This window comes from Egretta garzetta, unplaced genomic scaffold, assembly GCF_000687185.1.
Source record: "Egretta garzetta isolate BGI_Z169 unplaced genomic scaffold, ASM68718v1 scaffold547, whole genome shotgun sequence".
NCBI lineage: Eukaryota > Metazoa > Chordata > Aves > Pelecaniformes > Ardeidae > Egretta > Egretta garzetta.
The window spans coordinates 761,244-780,891 of NW_009260174.1; the positions used below are offsets into that span (position 1 = coordinate 761,244).

The window sequence follows — 19,648 nt, forward strand, 5'->3', positions numbered from 1 at the left end:
AGGTAAGTTATGGATGTTTTGGAAATCTACATTTCTCAGACAATTATTTAGATGCATATTTTTAGAAGAAGTACTTTGAGCTGTATAAAGCAAACCATTATTCCTAGTCGGTGATTTCTCCGGATTGTACAGGGCACAGTCACACTGTGTAGTCAAAGATGATTCACTTAGTGTTGTGGAATTTCCATTTTGTTCTCCAGCCTCAAGGCTGTCAAGGCTTGACAAGCTTTCTGAATCATCTGTTTTCTTGACTTCTTGATGAAAATTCTGAAATACAGGCATAAAACCAGACTGTTATATTTAACAGAAAGGCTTTTTTTGCTGATACTAAGTTTTCATTAATGAGATCTTAGGCTAAAATACAATCAACACCGAGCCTGGTGTTTTTACAGCTTGAGGTCATAGCACCATGAATGTTTCCATCAAGTCAAAATTTACCTGTGTTCAATTGCAAAAGAAAATTATGTGGTCTGGGCATGAAATTCAGAGGAAAGAGCTGCATAGTTCAACAAATCTAATCCTAAGGTTTGTATCAATGCTACAATAGCAAAAAAGGAACAAGATTTGTCTAAACAACACTACCGTTTCTGGATTGCTCTATGGTAGAGGATTGTTTTTCTACTCTAATATGTAAGGGAGTTTACAAAATGAAAGAGAATCGATAAAAATGTAGATTTGATAGTGAATCTGCCCCAAACTGGAATTTTTCTCAAATACTAGACTAATATATTTATTTTCATACAAAGTGCCTCAAATGGTGAGGATTTAAACCTCGTCACAGCAAGCACAGAAAACATCTCTCAGCTATCATAATCACAGCGACTAACATCACCCCCCAGTGAAACCCCCTCTTCTTATCTTTCAGAAAGAAGGAAATATCATCTGACCTATGAGGAGAGATCAGATCTATGGGCATAGGGAGGCCTCATCTACTCCCCCACCTCTTTGTCAAACGCTAATGTAGTGATGAATAAGGCACCATACAAATTGCCAGCGAGATGACTTTATGTATGTATGATGTAGGCATTTCCTTTACCATTCTTTACCATTTTCTTCTCCATTCAGACACTGAGATGCCTGACATGGTTTTAAATACGTCCTTTTTTTAAGTTCAGGGTTTGAAAATACACATAAACATCAAGGAAAACATGCACATCCACTATTTTCACACTCCCGTACACTCGCCCTCTCTCTGCCACTTCCACAGAACTGAGCAGCTAAGTGATTTTATACCATATGTTGGAAAAAATCATGGTGAAAAACTAAGAGAAGCTGCATTAGATATGCAATCTTATGCAATGAAGATTTTTTTTTTGTTAGTGACTTTAAATGGAACATGTTTCAAGTAGCAAAATCTGTTAACCTAGGTAAGTGATTTTATATCCCCTGGCAATTACGATAGAATTAACATTTTGAAAACTTAGTAAAGAACACATAAGATTAATTACTGAATAAGAACATATTTTTGTAGTAGAAGTTTGTTTATTCTAATAAAATTGTTACACCATAATATTGCATAGTTTATGGCTGTACAAACATTTTAAATTGCAGAATATGAAGCTTAGTGAGTCCTGAAAGACTTTTTATGGTTGAATTAAATCTTATCTTGCACTAAATGTTCAGAGGTTGGTGAAGTCTTCCATTATAATTATGATCTGAGATAAAGAAACTAAACAGAAGAACAAAGAACCAAGTGTAGGAAAAGGAAAGATCCCTTTAGGGAACATTTTCAAACTAAAGTTATACAAACTGGTGTCTTTCTAATAGAAATTAATAAATAATGCTTTGTTGGTTATTTATTAACCTTTATGTTGGGCTAAATTATATTGTTAACCTCTGCCTGAACTTCACCAAACAAGGAACAGGCATACGCTCAAGAGTTTTCTGTACCAGGCCAAATTTAAGAAATAACTTTAAATTTTTCATGATGGAAAAAAAAAATAGTAAAAAGAAATTATAGGTATCAGGCTTACTTCTTGTCTAATCTGGAAACTGCACCTGTTAGCTAAACGTGTTTCTAAAATGACTAAGTTAAATAGAGGAAAAAATTTGTAAATTTTGTAAAAATGATGTTAAATACCTGTTCCAATAGCAGGTTAGCTTAAACTGGTAAATCTGGAGGGTGCAAGAAAAGTTGCAACTTTAAAAAATTAAGACCAAAAAAATTTCACCCAGTTCTGCACCAGAGGTTGAAAATAGATTTGACCCTCATGGGAACACAAAATCTCAGTTGAGGCAGCCTCCAGAAATAAGTTAGGAACAAAAGAATAAAGAAGGATTCTTCATTTAAACATGTACTCACTTTTACTTAGTTCATGCCAATTTAGCTAATTTACATTTATTCTATTACATCATACAATTTCATCATTTCACACATTAGAGGTGCTTATAGATCTCATTAAAATATTTACATATTTTATTGCCCTTTCCAGCCTACTCTGTAATGAAAGTGAATTTCACATTTTCTTGTAAAAATGCATAACTAGGACTACTTATGCAGACCTCGAAAAGCATTGACCAATTATTCATTCTATTTTAGTGGTCAATAGCTACAGGAAAATAAACCTGGAAATCCCAATTATTGAATTTGATTTAATCTGTGAGAATATTATAGGATGATAAGGAAACAAAAATGCTCATAGAGTGTACTATACTTTTATTTGCTGGATTTGCATATTGTTTTGTTATGTAAGAACAATTTATTGTATTGCCTGTTGCCTGCATTATCTTATGTCCTAACACATGAAATCTAAACCCAGCCTATCCACATACTTGGTACTCTGGAAAAAGGAACACTTATGAGGAGTTAAAGAGGTCACTTATGTGTCTTAAGACTTAGAACAGCTGTGTCAAGCAATTTTATTTCAGCAAAGCACTAAAACAAAGAGAAAACATGAACCTAAGAAATCTTTCATGAGGCCAATGAAAGAACAACATTGAAACAAGTAAAATTTTACGAGAACCTGACAAGTGAATTTTTTGCCAAAGGACACTGTCAGAGCACTATTACACTAAAGAGCTGCTATATGTATATTTGACATTTTCTGCAAAAGAAGTGCTGACTGTACACAATTCCAAGAGTTGAACGGGAACACTCTTCTGAAGATGAATGGTGGAAAAATGCTAGCTACTCTGAAAACTCAGGCCCTTCACCTCTCACACGACTTGCTATTTTTGATAATTTTGACTGCTTTATTTACAGGAGTTCTTTGTGTGTCACACGTGCGTATATATAGAATCATAGAATCATAGAATGTTTAGGGTTGGAAGGGACCACCAGTGGTCATCTAGTCCAACCCCCCTGCAGTGAGCAGGGACACCGCTAACTAGATCAGATTGCTCAGAGCCCCATCCAACCTGGCCTTGAATGTTTCCAGGGATGGGGCCTCCACTACCTCTCTGGGCAACCTGTTCCAGTGTTTTACCACCCTCATTGTAAAAAATTTCTTCCTTACCTCTAGCCTGAACCTACCCTGTTCTAGTTTAAAACCATTTCCCCTTGTCCTAACACAGCTGGCCCTACTAAAAAGACGTTCCCCATCTTTCCTATAGGCCCCCTATAACGTCATGCTTCACAATCATTGTGAAGTAAAAGACACCAATGCTCATACAGATACAGAGCTACCTCTCAAAGCCAGTGAGGTACCTAAACACCTTAATGGTTTTGTGTTTACCAACTGTGGAATGTGAATGGGGAAGTCCATTAGAAAACTAATAATCTCTTTGCTATGCAAATTTGGAAAACATAAAGTACATGGCACCACACAGTACTGATTTCACAAAAGATCTGGGCAGACACAAGAAAGTAAATGTCACCGAGGCAGGATTTTGGTGCTTCTGTTACACAAGAGATCCACAATACTCTGCCAAACCCACCAAAGAAGCTGTGGAGGTGTAGGGTGACCAGAGAAAAGCTTCCACCCAACACTTGCCTAGGCTAACTCCTAGGTGCCGGATTCCCACCCAAGCTCTCTAGGATACAGAAACTAGTTGTCTGTAAATGGGAGTATTTAAAAGGACCTGATCTCTAGTTCAGCTGAGACACTAGCCTACCAGGTCTCTCCAACTTGCTAAAAAATTAGTATACATTTTTGCAGTCTAAAAGAGCATTACTTTTTCTTTTAGCAATGTAAATACATTGCAAAGATGGAACAGTGTTTAACATGTTTCCCCTCTATCTTGTCCACGGCACAGCAGCAACCAAGGCAGGAGGTGGATTTATATCAGGAAATCCTAAAGGTCAGGTACAGAAATACTCTTAGAATCATAGAATATCCTGAGCTGGAAGGGACCCACCGAGGATCATCGAGTCCTGACTCCACACCGGGCAACATAAAAATTAAACCATATATCTAAGAGTGGTTTATAGTAATATACATTTATACCTCTCTAGAAACATTTATCTAATGAGCCAGTTTCATGTAATTGCCAATGTTCACGGCATGCCTCATTCATATAATCACGTCTTGAAAAAAATATTTTGTGACTGTTACATGTTACCTGTTTTACAAATTCCATTTTTTCAATCAGGTATTTTTCAAGACATACATTCCTCTTAAGAACTTAACAGACATGATTTATAAGAACATGCACAAGATTTCAGCATCTACCTTCCCCTAAACAGCCTACTGAATTTAAAGGCTGGTATTTTTTTTTTTTGCCGCTGTTTGAAACTGTGTAATTCTTTAAGTTTTTTGTCACAAGATCTTTCAGTCTCCTGGGTCCCAGTTATACTCTGCTTATTCCTGTCCTCTGAATTCTGAGCGTCTGCTTTAATGCTTTATTTTGCACTCAGTGAGCTATGCTTCCATACGGAGATATGCCAGTATCGGGCACAAACTGCACAGCAAAGCTCAAGCTACTAAAACCTGCAGAAGTGCTGCTGGGGATTTATAATAATACAGTAAAAAATTGAAAAATGTGACTAAGTTTCTGTGTACCCAGGCCACCAGGAGTTTGCTACGACAGAAGCACAATACTGGAAGAAAAAAGTAGTTGCATTCTATTTTGCTTTCCAATTCACAAAAAGAGGTTTATCTCTTTAAAAAACAAAACACAGCTCTACCATCTTCAAAGGGGAAGAATTACTCTGGACAGTGATAATTGGTGAGAAAGCAACAGATTTTCCAACATCCCCTTGAGACATTAGTATATACTATCTCTGACAATACCGAGTTATCATAATATAATATAGCATCCTGACAGACCAGTATGCACAAACTTCTGTATCTTCCACTCTCTTCCTGCAAGCAAACATTTTATTATTACCATAACTGCAGAAAACTAAAGATCAGATACTCCTATTTTTTCCTCTGATCCTCTCCTTTAACTACATTTATGAACAATTTATTCTGTCCAGTAAAACAAATAACTTAAAAATAGATATGTTGTATGGTAAAAATAATTTTATGCATCACTACATACAAATATTTCATAGATACATATATAGATATAGATATATGTGTATGGATGCAAACCCCCAAATGGGGTCATGTTAATATGTATGGCCATTCTTATAAAAAGTATATGCTTGTAAAGGAGGAGCAGGTATATATTAAATGACAGTTCTCAATTTCCCTGTTTCTGTCATTTGTGAGCTATGCTGTATGTGTAACAATCCTAACTTATCCACAAGCAAAATCTTATTAATGTATTAATCTACCTGCAGAACAAACCATTTTGTCCTGAAAATGCTGTTTCCGCTTCAATCCTCCATTATCACCTGTTCAAGTGGGGCTTTGAATTGAGGCAAGACTCTCTTCAACATCCAGACTGCCAGATACGAAGGTTGTAATGCCATTTTATACAGCACAGGCTTGGAACAAACCACTGTGTTATGTAAAAAAACCCTACTCTTTAGGAATACATAATCAAAACAAGTTTGAGTACTTGGGTAAAATAATTTAGTCTGGATATACATTTCAATTTGCCTTTATAGCAAATGTGAATTTTGGATTAGTGAAATAACGTGGAAGATAGCAGTATGCTGCAGTATTGTTTAGAAAGCCAATAAAACCTGACACTCCCTGATCTTGCCAAAAGGAAAATGAGTAGGGAAATCACTCAAGTTTGCCATATAATTTCAGTGATCAGCATAAAAGATGTTAGCATCCACAGTTACAAGTAAAAAATAACCAACGTTTCTAGATTTAAGGTGACCGTAGAAACCTATTTCAAGTCTTTGAATGGTCTCTTCAACTGACTCCAGTTCCAATGCCATTTTATCCGAACTCTCCCCTTAAGAGTCTGTTTTCCCACTAACTAGCCCTGGGCATTCTACAAGTTCTACACTCTCAGGGGAGACTGTACACAGGCACTCCTTTTTTCCATGCTGGTCTGGTCTATGCCTCTGAAGAGTCAGACTGATACAATACACCTTGCAGAAAGAACTCATTTAACTCATTCCAGTCATACTACAAATGCACTTGAAAGGAATTCAGTTTTTCCATCGGTTACCTGAAACATCTCCATTTCATAGGCACAGTCCAACTGCAAAAGCATAGTAACACGAACAGCTAACAGTCGTACAGGTCAACTCACTCATCAAAGTAAGGCTATGGCCTTATCCGTGTGTTTGCAGCATCTGCTGCTTTCATTCAGTGGAACATCACTTAGAAAATATTCTTGATTAGTTCTCAGAGACTTAGTTCTATATGTAACATATTCAAATCCACAGAGAGTATAATAGGATACAAAATTCTATGGTATTTCAGATAATATAACTCTCTGACCTCATGCCTTGGGTTGCAATTTCTGAGAAATGATACCGGTGTTCCAGTCCCTGTTTCAATAAATACTGAAGCATTTTTTGCCAAGGGGAACAGTATCCATAGAAAGACCGATACGGAGTACTTCAATGGCTGCACAATATGCTTGGAAAAAAAGGAGAGCCAAGGTAAAATTCCTGCTTCAAATCAGTCAGAAAGGGATTTAAATTTGGGGTTCACAGATACCACTTGAACAACCTAATTATGGTCATATAAAGGAGGGAAGGGGAAAATACAATCTTCATGTTGTAATATAAACCTATTTTGTCTGTGAATTAGCTCTTGCTTCCAAGAATTTTGTTTAAAAAGTGAAACAACAGAGATAAAATGTTATGTCAATCAAACAGTTTAATTCAAGCATAATATATTTTTCTGGAAGAGCATAAAAATACTGTACTGACCAAAACAATTTTGTATAGCCACAAAATTAAAAGGGTGGTTAAAAAAAAAAAAATGGCAAAAGACATATGAATAATACTATTCCATGTCACAGCTGAGCCATTTTAATGGAAATTTTCTAAATTATTCAGTTCAAGGCAGGTGCCAGAAATGGAAAATTTCAACACAAACAGTTACCATTTGGAAAAATGATAAACACTGGGGAGTAATGTCTTTTGGTGAAAAGCTGCATGCAGCTTTAGCTAAAGACCATGCTACCAGCTCCACCTTAAAGATTTTATTTTGCCTGCAACAAAACCAGGGAAGGACTGTGCAACAAAGCCTTTGATTGTGAATGAAGTTAACAATATTAATTTCTTCAAAATGGAACATGCTTATGGACATATAACAAATAATAATTTGATGTACTGGCTCAGATGTAACTGTTGCACAAAATAAAATCTACTGCTTTCAATATTTTAAGCAAAATAATTTTGGAGAATGGTACAAGGGTCACTAAAAACCTTGGCTTACTGCTGAAACGATACAAATTTTTAGGGATGGAAAGCAGGGAACACACCAAATCTACTGGTAAGGGCCTACACAGAACTTTATTACCCTGTAGGAAAGAAAAGAATTTTAGGAATCTTTATAATCCTGCTGGGCCTGTAAAAACAGAAACAAAGAGAGGTCAAGGGATCTCAATGGATGGTTAGAGTGCAAAGCATGTGCACAGTGAAATACTTCGACATCAGTTTCAGAAAGGCAAGCACTGTTGAAATTACTTTGGACAACAGACAGTAACAAGGCTACTGAAGCCTATTTATGTCAGTAAGAGTATTATAAATAATTATAAATTACAAATTTTATTATTAAGAGTACTATAAATACTATTTCACATCACGGGAAGTCACAATGCACACCAGCACAATCCAAGTATTAAACTTCCAAAATGCAGGCCTTAGAACAATGACAATAGCTTTCTCGACTGGTTTTCTAATCAGAGTCCAAAGCATGTAAGTTCAAGAAAGGAAGTCCAAATGTTTGAAGTACGAATATTTATAATTTGAAAATATTTATCAGAGGGAAGAAGCTGAGCAGCCCCTAGTGGTAGCAGAAAAATACATTCTGGAAAAAAAAAGCAAAATTTTTTACATGACCAAATACATTTATTTGTAAATGCAAATTCCAGTTTTACATGCAGTGTCCAAAGCTGAGGATAACTTTTAGAAAAAAAATAAGTAAAAAAATCATGCATGACTCACGGCAGTTTTTCCCTAGAATTCAATTAGAAAGTGATAATTGTGCTTGATAAAATACCCTACAGTATAGTTGCCTTACAATATATTAAGAGGAGTATTTTTATACATTTTCCTCAAAGAGATTGCATTTTTTTCCCTAATTCTGAGATGTCCTAATACAGCTACTGCCAAATTCAGCATCACCATTTAGGGAGGGATTTGCAAACACTAAACCAATGAAATGCACAATGTGGTATCAAAAAAAAAAAAGCTCAGGCCTTTTTGTGTTCTGTTTGAAAGTGGTTATCTAGAATTCAGTTTTACCAGCTGTCTTCTGTAAATTGCCATTTTCTCTTCCTTCTTTTATGCTTGGAAATAAGACTGAACACTAATCAACAGCCTCGCCAATACAAACTGTACTTTCTGTCTCCTCAACCTTTTTGAAATTTACTCCAGTTAAGTGAGATTTTCCTGCACCATCAGGCACTCATGGTTCTCATGAATACCCATCAGAACGAAGGAGGTACAAAGGCAGAGATGAATGTGCCTGAAAACATGAATATCAAAGAACTCAAAATATATCTGAACTGTACACAGTCTTTCAAAAGTTATCCTTAATGATGTATTAAAAGGAAAAGCCCTTACTCTATTGCCGCCAGCGATCCCATGCTTCTAGCCTTCACCAATATAAAGGGATGGTGCTTCATGGTGTCAAGGTCATTTCAGACACCATGACTCCAGATACTGGTAGAGAATATTATAAAATAAAAGAATGAGTCCAAAATTATGGCCTCTTGTTTCCAAAAAATGTAACATTGAAAACAATGTTTCAAAATCAAAGACAACACTGATAGACCTAAAAACACACTAAAAAGTGCAGTTATAAGAAATCACTTTGGAGCTCAGTTCTTCTTGACTTTCACTGTGTTTCTAAGGTGACTTTTGAAACTGATTTTGGGTCCAAAAATTAGTTTAGGCAGAAAGTTAACAAGCTAGTTACAGGAACACCTGCATCTATTCCAAAGATGACAAAAAAGGATCTCAAGAGACTTAAGTCAGTCCCTAAGAAATCACCACACATTGCGAAAAAACCCAAGAAATAAAAAAAAACCCAACATTTGACCTATCATAATTACACTGCTATAGCATTTTGTGCTGAGCTGTAGCAATCAGCAAAGCAGAAACTTAAATGCGAATTGCAAGCTGCCAATTTATATTTGGAGCTAGCACAAGACTCCTGTGATAGACTAATGGCTAGCTACTTCAGAGCCAAGAATTCTGACATGCAAATCTTACGTTCACAGAAAGAAAGACAACACGACAGATATCTTTGAAGAATTTGTGAAAATATTCTTACAAACATTTTTAAAGATCTCTGATTTCTTACTGAAAAATATGTATAATTTTACTACAAATAAACTATTGTTAAGGCATAGTGCAGTGTCCCCTCAGTTGTTCTCTACTTGATAAACTGTGCTCAACAGACCTTGCATTTCTATCACGTTCAAGAAACTTTCTATTACATTTAGGGAACTCTCTATTACATTTAAGCAGCACCATTTAATGAATCACATGAAAATATCATACCTCCAAGTTGCTGAGATGCTGTTTTTCAAGGAGTTGTTGCATTTCTTTCAGATTTTTCTGGAAAAGAAGTTGGTTACTGTCCTTGTTTGTCCTACTGCTCTCTTGTATTGTTTTATCCCAGCCAACCATTGCTGAAATCTGCTTCTGATGGAAAGAACTGTTTCTAGATGCTGGTGAGGATGAAGTGTCATCTGTGGTTCTTGATGCAAGCAAATATCTTATTAATTTGGCTTATTTATATGCATCAACTGTACACTTTTAAACATGTTCCTTTCCAAAAGTATACATCATCAATAAATGCCTGGCAAGTGAAGGACAGCTATACTCTATGTAACTACAGGTGGTGCTGTTAGAACTATCTAAAACTGCCCAACACTTTCCATTTCAAACCTTCTCTTCTGTTATTTGTAAATAGTCCGACTTTTCTGATTGGGTTGTTGGGTTACTGCCTCAGGTTGAATTATTCTGGAAAATGTCAGCCAACAGTTTGGTCATTTACAGAAATGGAACACTGAGGGTTTAAAAAAAAAAAAACAACCAAGCAAAATGGTCTTTATATTTCCATAAGGTTGGTTTATATAGAGGATAACTATATACTGATGCTGTCAGATATTCCCTTACTTCAAAAAGCAAGAAGGCTTTGTAGTATCTAGAGAGTCCAACTCTACTGATGATGTGTAATATGGTAATGTGGTACATTAAAGAATTTGTATTTGCTACCTGAGGAAAAAAATCTTTGGAGTAGCTAGTATAGCTGGGTACTGTGGTCAGGGTGAGCCCAGACTGAGACAGAGGAAACCACAGGTTTCTACAGGATGAGAATCAGCAAGAACCATGGGGCTGGTTGGTATCCAGGAATTAAAGAAGCCAAGAAGCATGTGAAGCCAAATGAAAAGGAAAATGTGCAATCAGAGACTAGGAAGGCAGGAAGCATGTAACAAGATATGTTCAAGAATAAAAAGCAGACAGAACTGGAACAAGGCTGGGTAAGGTCACTAGGAATAGGAACCAAGCTTTGGAGAACAAGAAGCAAAAACTAGGTAGATATCAAGGATGACAAAACCAAGAAACAAGTGGCTTTAACCAGTAAGAAACATAGGCCTTAAAAAAAGGTAAAAATAACCCACACACCAAACTCCAACAGCTCATGGGTAAATCAAGCTTTAGCCTTCTGAAAGTGTAACTATTACCAGGTTGCCAGCTACACTTGACTGCTGAGGTGGAACAGTTTAGCGAAGGACACTGAATCCATTTTTTGACTCCAACCTGATGCAAGGGCCCTAAATGCCTTTAGTTTGGCACATCCAAAGTGGCATTTACAGAAAACTTTCACCACATCCATGCTTTGAGTTCTCACATCTGTTTAGTAGAGCCATAACCCTTACAACTGATTAGAAAGCCAAGCTTACATCTCACTGGTTTAGGATCAAGTATTTGTTGTATTCCACAATGATTACAAATGGTGGTAGAAGGAGAATAGAACCTGGAAACAGATTATCAGTATAAATGGATTTGTAAAATGGGTATATCTTTACTAAAAAGGGGAGATCCAGCCTTTATTTTACTGTGTTGATCAGGTCCAATATTTGAAATGATACTTTGTCTCAGCAATCACTGGATTTTGAGTAACATACCAAACCTTATTGTCCATTAAATATGCACATACTTTCCAACATTCCCAGGATGAATTTCTCATATATAATTTCTTAGCAGCATCAACACGATCCCTTAAATATTGCTCAGTTGGATGAAGGTGTTTAGCTAAATTTGTGGCAAAATTGAACTTTTAGTCTATATGCAACTAAATATGAAAATCATGCTTCCACATATTTCCTTCTTCTTTTTTTTTTTTTTTTTATAGGAATCTGGCCTGACAAGAAGACCTACTATGCACATTTTACCCATCCTCATTTTCAGTAGAAGCTGATGGTGAAGATGGTGGTTCTTTTCATATATGGGCAATACATAGTGTAGGAACTTATAAGAAGATAGGGATATTTCATGCCACACAAAGTTATCTTTCTTAACAGCTGGCACACCTACCGGGCAGATTTGAACAGTACAGTCACACAATATGTACACAGACCTCATCCTCCTCTGCTGCCTATCCAGCAGAGATGCATTTTTATGAAACATGTATTGTTCCTAGTTGGAGACGGCCACCATATGTCTAATATACGTACAGAAACCAAATAACCCCTTTCCTTCATTTCTCTCCATTTCTTCAGCTTGTTTCCACAGCTCCTTCTTCTGAGCCTTCATCTGTTTCATCCTCTTTCTGCATCTAAAATTATACTGTCTCTTAAAATCAATCCCTTTTCTTTTTAGTACAGCTGTGTCAAATGGGTAATAGTCTACTGAGACCTTTTCTGTATTTATTATAACACAATTTTAGGACAATGAGAAATGGAAACTTTCATCCCATTAAGATTATCGTTATTTTTCAGAAAATTTTATATAACACTCCAAAAAGGTGGGCTTAATTGCACTGACCTAAGAAGAGGTATATATTGGGCAGAGTCTAAAATGGAATTTATTATTTCTGATGAGAGGGTTGATAGCAAAAAGGGAGACCAACTTTTCATATTTATTTAAGAACTCAGAAAACTGCATTCTGTATTCCTTTGAATGGGAGATATCCTCCCTATCCAAAAACTTTCTGTACCTATCCACTTTTAAATACTTTGTTACAGTGGACTAGACTGATATACAGCTGGCCCCAAAAAAACCTGTTTTGATTTGGTTTTTTTTTTTTTGATGGGGGGAAGTGTCTTGATATCTATTTGGATGTTTAGACCATTTATATTTCTAGAAGTTTCTACGTTCCAAGTTTTTCAGAGAACATTTTTGATTTGTCATGATTGAGTTCCTATCCCAAGATCGAACCTAATCAAATACAACTGTTTTTAAATACAAACAGGGAAATCTATCTTGTACAAAGACCAGCACACCATTTACATACCTAATATGCACACACAGAATCATGGAAATGTTTAGGTTGGAAAAGACCTGTAAGATCATCAAGTCCAACTGTTAACCTAACACTGCCATCCCACCACTAAACCATGTCCCTAAGCACCATGTCTACCCATGTTTTAAATACCTCCAGGGATGGGGACTCAACCACTTCTCTGGGCAGCCCATTCCAATGCTCAATACCCTTTTGGTGAAAAAAAATTTCCTAATGTCCAACCTAAACCTGCCCTGGCGCACCTTCAGACCGTTTCCACTTGTCCTATCATCCGTTACCAGGGAGAAGAGACCGACCCCCACCTCACTACCCCCTCCTGTCAGGCAGCTGTAGAGGGCGATAAGGACTCCCCTCAGCCTCCTCTTTTCCAGGCTGAACAACCCCAGTTCCCTCAGCCGCTCCTCATCAGACTTGTGCTCCAGACCCCTCACCAGCATTGTTGCTCACCTCTGGACATGCTCCAGCAACACAACATCTTTCTTGTAGTGAGGGGCCCAAAACTGAACACAGTATTTGAGGTGCAGCCTCATCAGTGCTGAGTACAGGGGCACGATCACTTCCCTACTCCTGCTGGCCTGATACAAGCCAGGATGCCATTGGCCTTATTGGCCACCTGGGCACACTACTGGCATTCCCAATCCTTGTTGGCTAGTGAGTTGACCAAAAACTTTGCTTCAGCATTTAAGAAATAAACCCTACTAGAAGCAGAGTAGCTCTACTGCAAGCACAGAATGCAATGTCTCACTCTTTAGGTGTTCCAGGATTTTTTGCTTTTCTCCAAGATGAGGTAATATGTCTCCATTGCTTAATTTAATTTTTTACAACTTTTTAAACACAGGCATGGAGAATTCTAGAACCTTATAAAATTCACCTATATCCAGTTGGGTCTGCATCCATATTTATCTTGAATACTTAATACAGTATTCATTTCTTCCTTTAAAAGGGGATTGTCGATGAATTCTATACATTCTATTTCTGAGGGAGGGTGAATTCTAAAGATGACAAAAGATTTTTGGTTTGAGTGTTTATAGAAGTGTAAGAAGAGATAGAAATACAAAAAAAGGATCTACTACCTCATCTGAGTTAGTTACTAGCTGTCCCAAAATTTCCAATTAAAGGGATTATAAGACATTTTTAAAGCTTTACAGCTCAGAACCAGTGAGTTTTGAAGAACCTTCACCTTTGAGAACCTTCTCAAAATGCTTTTCTCTATCAAAGCTTACTTTGCTGTACTGATTTGCAAGAAATGTACTTGCCCTCTAAGAGAATTTTGCACAATTTTTGGAACCAAGTCTGAAAACACAGAAATGCCACTTTTATGACTCACACAAACCATGGGTCCCAGACCAGAACTAACAGGAACAACCCTGCACTAACATCTTCTGCAGCAGACCAGAAGAATCTATTCTGCATGGCACGTGTTCAGTTTGAATCCCAGTGCTTAGTAAGGGATTGTGTGAGATGCAGACAAAAACACATACAGTATTTTCTGTCACAAGAAAGTAAGACAAATTGTTAGCATTAGAATAAGCAAAGCTTTATTTCATATTAATTTGTATACCTTGCCCCTATACACAAGCCTGTACTGCAATAACTTAATTCTTTTTCCCTTATTACCATATGCCCAGTATGCTCTACGTCCTCCTTCACTCACCACATATGGCTCCTACCCCAGCCTCCCAGTTACCAGTGGGGAAAAGGCAGCACATTCTGTGGCAGGTTCCAAGATATTTGTGTGCTGTCTTATCTGTACTAACTGGCTTGTGACCTGCCAATAGGTCAATGTGGACCCAACTTTAAGCCTTTTTCAAGCTGGGGTCACTTGTTTCAATAATTTCTTCCTTCCTCAATTGCCAATTTAAAACTTGTAGAAATAGAATTATCTCTGAGATTCTTAGCTCACTCTCAAATTTGGTTACTAGGGGAACACACACTGCAAAAGAATATGAATGTATAAATTTAATTTCCTTAGGAAATCAGGTTATAAAAATGAAAATCAGGAAAAGAACACACTATCATTATTACAGGATAGTGAATTTTTAAAATTATACAAAAATAATATGGAGTGACAGCAATGTTATACTGTAAGAAATTAAGGAAATGGTAAGTGGTTTGAAGATGCCCTGAGAGAAAGCTCTGAGCCCCTGAGGCACAAGGAGCAGTTGGAAGAAATATGAAAAATAAAGAAACAAATGATAAAGGGAGGGGGAAGAGGCACTGAGCTGCTGTCCTTAATCAAGCCTATGAGGGAAATGAGAAAAACAATCAGGAACCTTGAGGCAGGGTTCAGAAACATCTGCATTTTTGGCCATAATTTCAACTTATATGTAGCAGGTAGATCTTTTATTTGTTTTTATGGCTGCAATCCTCCTTTATTATGTCAATCTAGTGTAATAGCTGCAGAACTTTATGCATGTTGACCAGCAGATAAGCATGAGTATTAAGCTCTGAGAGGTATGAAATATTTTCTCAATTGCCTAATTTATTGCCTGGAAACATGTTTTAATCAGCAGTAGAAATGTAATCAAACTGAACATTACTGTCACAATGAAGAACACACTGAAGTTTAAAAGCAGGGACATCCCTTTTAGACGGAATTTATCTCTATTCTGAACGTCTCCACAATTTACAGCATACAGAAAGTAATTATAGTAATAGCATTAACAAAAGCAGCAACAACAAATATAAAACCCTGAACTGAAATGTTAAAGAAATGAGATATTAGGAAGGGGATAATCAGGAAGGAGTATCAAATACAGCAGGTAACTATGCATGAAGAAACATGCTGTGATGAGTCAAGTATCTTAGAAAAAGTGCTTGGCTAGAGTGAAAAGTATGCAATTCAAATTGTATGTGGTATATAATGAAATTGCAGGTGAAACTGTTATCAGGATGCTCAAGATACCTAAAGAGAAATTTAAAGGATTGACAGCTGGAAAAAAGATAAGGTCATGGGATGAATACACACAGTAAACTAACCATGAATGTCAAACCGAAAAAATCTGGTTGAGAATAAGAAATCATCTAGTCAGAATACTTTATACTTCATAGAACAGCAGATGGTTTGATAACCATGGCAATCTGAGTGAGGCTGTAACTGAATGGGGACCAGTTTAGCCCCGACTATTCCCAGAATTCTGCTGAAGGGAAAAGGTTTGTGTCATCTCCTCTTGGACACAATCAGCTCAAGGATGTTTCATAATGTTTCATCAGAACAGTTCACAGAAATGCTTCCTTTGCCCCTAGAGAAACGGCCTACAATTTCTTAAAGAGTAATCAACTGCTGTTTATTGAATACACTCAGCAATTTACTTCTTTTGATCATCAGAGTAAACAGAAATGCTTACCTGAAGCTGGTTTTGTTTCTGCTAGGCAAGCACAGCCCTGGTGTTAAAACTGATCCTTTAATTTGTTCAAGAGCTTCTTCTAACTTAAAAGCTGTTTTTGTCTGGACTAGAGGGATTAGAGTAAAAAAAACAATGGAAAAATTATTTTAAAAATTGGAATATTTTACCATAAATGGTTTAGTTAAGTTTCTTAAGTTTGGAAGCCTAAATCCAGACTGTTACAATAAACTGAGTGGTTTAGCTTCATTAGACATGCTGAGGCATCTCTAGTTCCTCCGAAACAAAACCCCAGTCTATTTAAGTGTTTACAGTAACACATGTATTCAACAGTTTTGCTATTTGTTTTTAGACTGCGCTGTTGAAAAAGTAGGTGGTTAAAAAATCCAGCACTAACTTTGTTTTTACATCATGATTATTCTGCTCATGCACTAAGCCAAAGTTATGGCTTGCAGATATTTTACAGAGGCCACATTGTGACTTAGTAATCGAATCAGCGGAGAAAGAAAGAATCCAGACAGGCACAAGGTGTTGCCTCTTTCAAGTAAGCAAAAGTAGGGTAGAAAGTGGCAGAGGCAGAATTTCTATAAAGGAAAACAAAGGAAAAAAATTGTGATTCATTATATTGCTACACAGTCTGGGCTGTCAGTAGAGCTATGAAGAAGCCCTAAACCAGTACTGTTCTATTTTGTTATTTTAATCTGACATTTGATCTTGAAGTCAGAGACATTACCTCACAGTTGGCACAAGTGCAGTTGAGAGAGTAAATCTGTTAAAAAATACCTAAGTAATATACCATATCTTAAGAGTTTCAACACTGGAAAGTTGACTGGAAATCAGACTTGGCTGACGCTGTTAAAAACTCCTGCCAATCTGCTCTGATTCCAAGAAAGCAGGAACTGGGTTGAAGTGATCATTACTTCCCAGCAGCAAGAGAACAGCTTAAAAAGCTGACTAATTCAGCAGAAGTTATGTAACACATTAATATATGCTACAACCACTTGTATTTAATCATAAACAAATTGTACATTCTTGAATATTTCATATTCAGGGGTTCAAACAGGGGATCATTATACCATCCTAGAAACTGCCAGTGGCCTTCTAACACCTTGCACCCAGCTGTGAAAGCACAGTATTGTAAGCAATGAGCACACTGCAGTCAAAAAAGTGAGTAAAACCCAGGCAGCCACAATACCCCAAGGAGGTGATGTACTTACCGTGACCAGAATACAATGAAATACCTCACAGTACAATTTTTAGAAAAAAAAGTAAATAATTCCTTCTACCCACTTTTGTCGTACGTATCAGATCTGAGCTTCTTGTCAGTTATGTTTTGCTTATACTAATGAATTAAATTGAGTGAACTGTTCTGTTTGCCTCAATTATATTCTATTAATGGAAAAACACTTGTATTGTGAATAATGGTTGAATTTTAATTTACAAACCTATTTGCTTGTGCTGAGAAAAAGGCAGATGAGCACGCTGGAACTTTTCAGTTGCTTCCAGAAGTTTAATTTTCCTCTGCTGCAGAACTTGTTCTCTAAGTCTTTGCTCTTTTTCTTCTTCTTGCTTCCGTCTTTCTTCAAAGGCTCTGTATTTAAGAAGCAAAAGTAGATGATCCCTCTGTTTTCTAATTACATTTACTGAAATATTAGTAACTTAATTGCTTATCAATTTTCAATTTTAGTACAAAAGCTTGCTTGTCCACAAGTTAAATACTACAAACTTGAGCACAGCTGGATTTTTATGGTTTGTCTGAATGTAAACAGGACAGCGGGTAATGAAGAAGAGACATACCATAATCTTTCTATTTTTTAGCCTCAAACAGAGATTTGATTCTTTCTTATACGTGAATTAACATGCAGACTCGACCAGTTCATGTCACCAATGTGACTTTCACCACAGTTTTTACATTACCACTTAAATGTATCACAGTGGGTGGATCAATAGGAAGATGAGTTGCAAATGCTGTCTGCGTGTATGCCTTTCACAAGCTGTCAGGGAAATAGGAACAGTTTAAAAGCTGTTATTCAGAAATAACACAAAGAAACTACAGCTTTTACTTATAAATATGTAAGAGTTAGTATGAACTTTTAGTTGTTGAGAAGCTTCCTGATAGACAATCAGATTAGTAGCACAAACTGGGATAAAACAGTGATGTAAAACTATGACTGACAGAATCAGTTGTTAATATCAAATATGTTAAACGTGTCCTACTGGCTGGAAAGCAACTCAGTCTTTAATTGAAAAAAAACCCCATCATCAAAAACTTGGTGCTTGGTAGGCACAGGCTTGATGAAGCTATGTGGAATTATTATTCCTGCAGACAAAATCATCAACTTTTGCTGACAAACTTAAATTAGCTCCTTGCGTGAAATATACCCCCTACCAATAAAGCTATTGCACAGTGCCTATGTAAGCAAAATAAAACTTAAATACATAACTCTTCAAGTAAACCTTCTAAAGCTTGCCATGCAAGGAAAAGAAGGGTAGACAAGGCGCTTGGGGACATGGTTTAGTGGTAGAATGGCAGTGTTAGGTTAATGGTTGGACTTGATGATCTTAAAGGTCTTTTCCAACCTAAACAATTCTATGGTTCTGTGATTCTATGATCACTATGGCTAGAAGCTTCCTGTCTTTGAAGTTCTCTGTGTGTTAGAAATGTGATTTCACAGGTCACTCGTACACGAGGAAGGGTCCCACTCCTAGCCCGCATTAGTGGAAAGAAAGGTAGCAATGCTTAGCCAGATGTTCTTTGTTTCTCTCATCACAGTAAGATACCTTCCCATAACTTTAACCACTTGCAATTGCTTCCTTAAGCAAGACCTTCTTGCTTAATGGAGCAAAGCCGCTACTTAACAGAGCTGCTCCTTAACTCAAGCTATTTTATTTATTCTTCCCTCTTCTTCTCAGAGAAAAATTTCAAACTAAGCTATTCAATTTGACCCTCCCTAATAGCCCTTCAAAGTGCTGACTGATCACCTGTGAAAACAAACAGAAAAATAATTTGAAAGAGGTACACTTTATTTTAGAAAGTCTAAAGGCTGTAATTGCACAATAGCAAAAAATAGGAAAACAGCCAATTAATTCCCAAGTACACACTTTTACAGCAATATCCACTTTAATCCACTTGGAAGCCACACCATAGCAGAAAGAGACATAAAAAACTTTCACTATTTTGAAAATTCATATATGCATGGTTGTCAAAACATACTGAAACTAATGACTGAGATTTCCCAATGTTATGGACAAATTATTGCATTCATTAATAGAAAGTGAGGGATATATATATATATATTTTTTTTTTTAAAGGGGAAATTCACTGTAATCAGATCCCATGCAGCTATTCAAACCTTAAAT

The 19,648-nt window shown here is 36.6% G+C and overlaps 1 protein-coding gene across 1 annotated transcript in view; it reads right to left on the minus strand.

The window, feature by feature from the left end:
- CEP126 (centrosomal protein 126) overlaps nucleotides 1-19,648 on the minus strand; it is a 45,537-nt gene that overhangs the window by 14,278 nt on the left and 11,611 nt on the right. Inside the window, 4 exon segments of the mRNA XM_035897164.1 lie at nucleotides 3-267; nucleotides 9,974-10,172; nucleotides 16,292-16,397; nucleotides 17,734-17,879. Coding sequence (XP_035753057.1) covers nucleotides 3-267; nucleotides 9,974-10,172; nucleotides 16,292-16,397; nucleotides 17,734-17,879 — 716 coding nt within the window.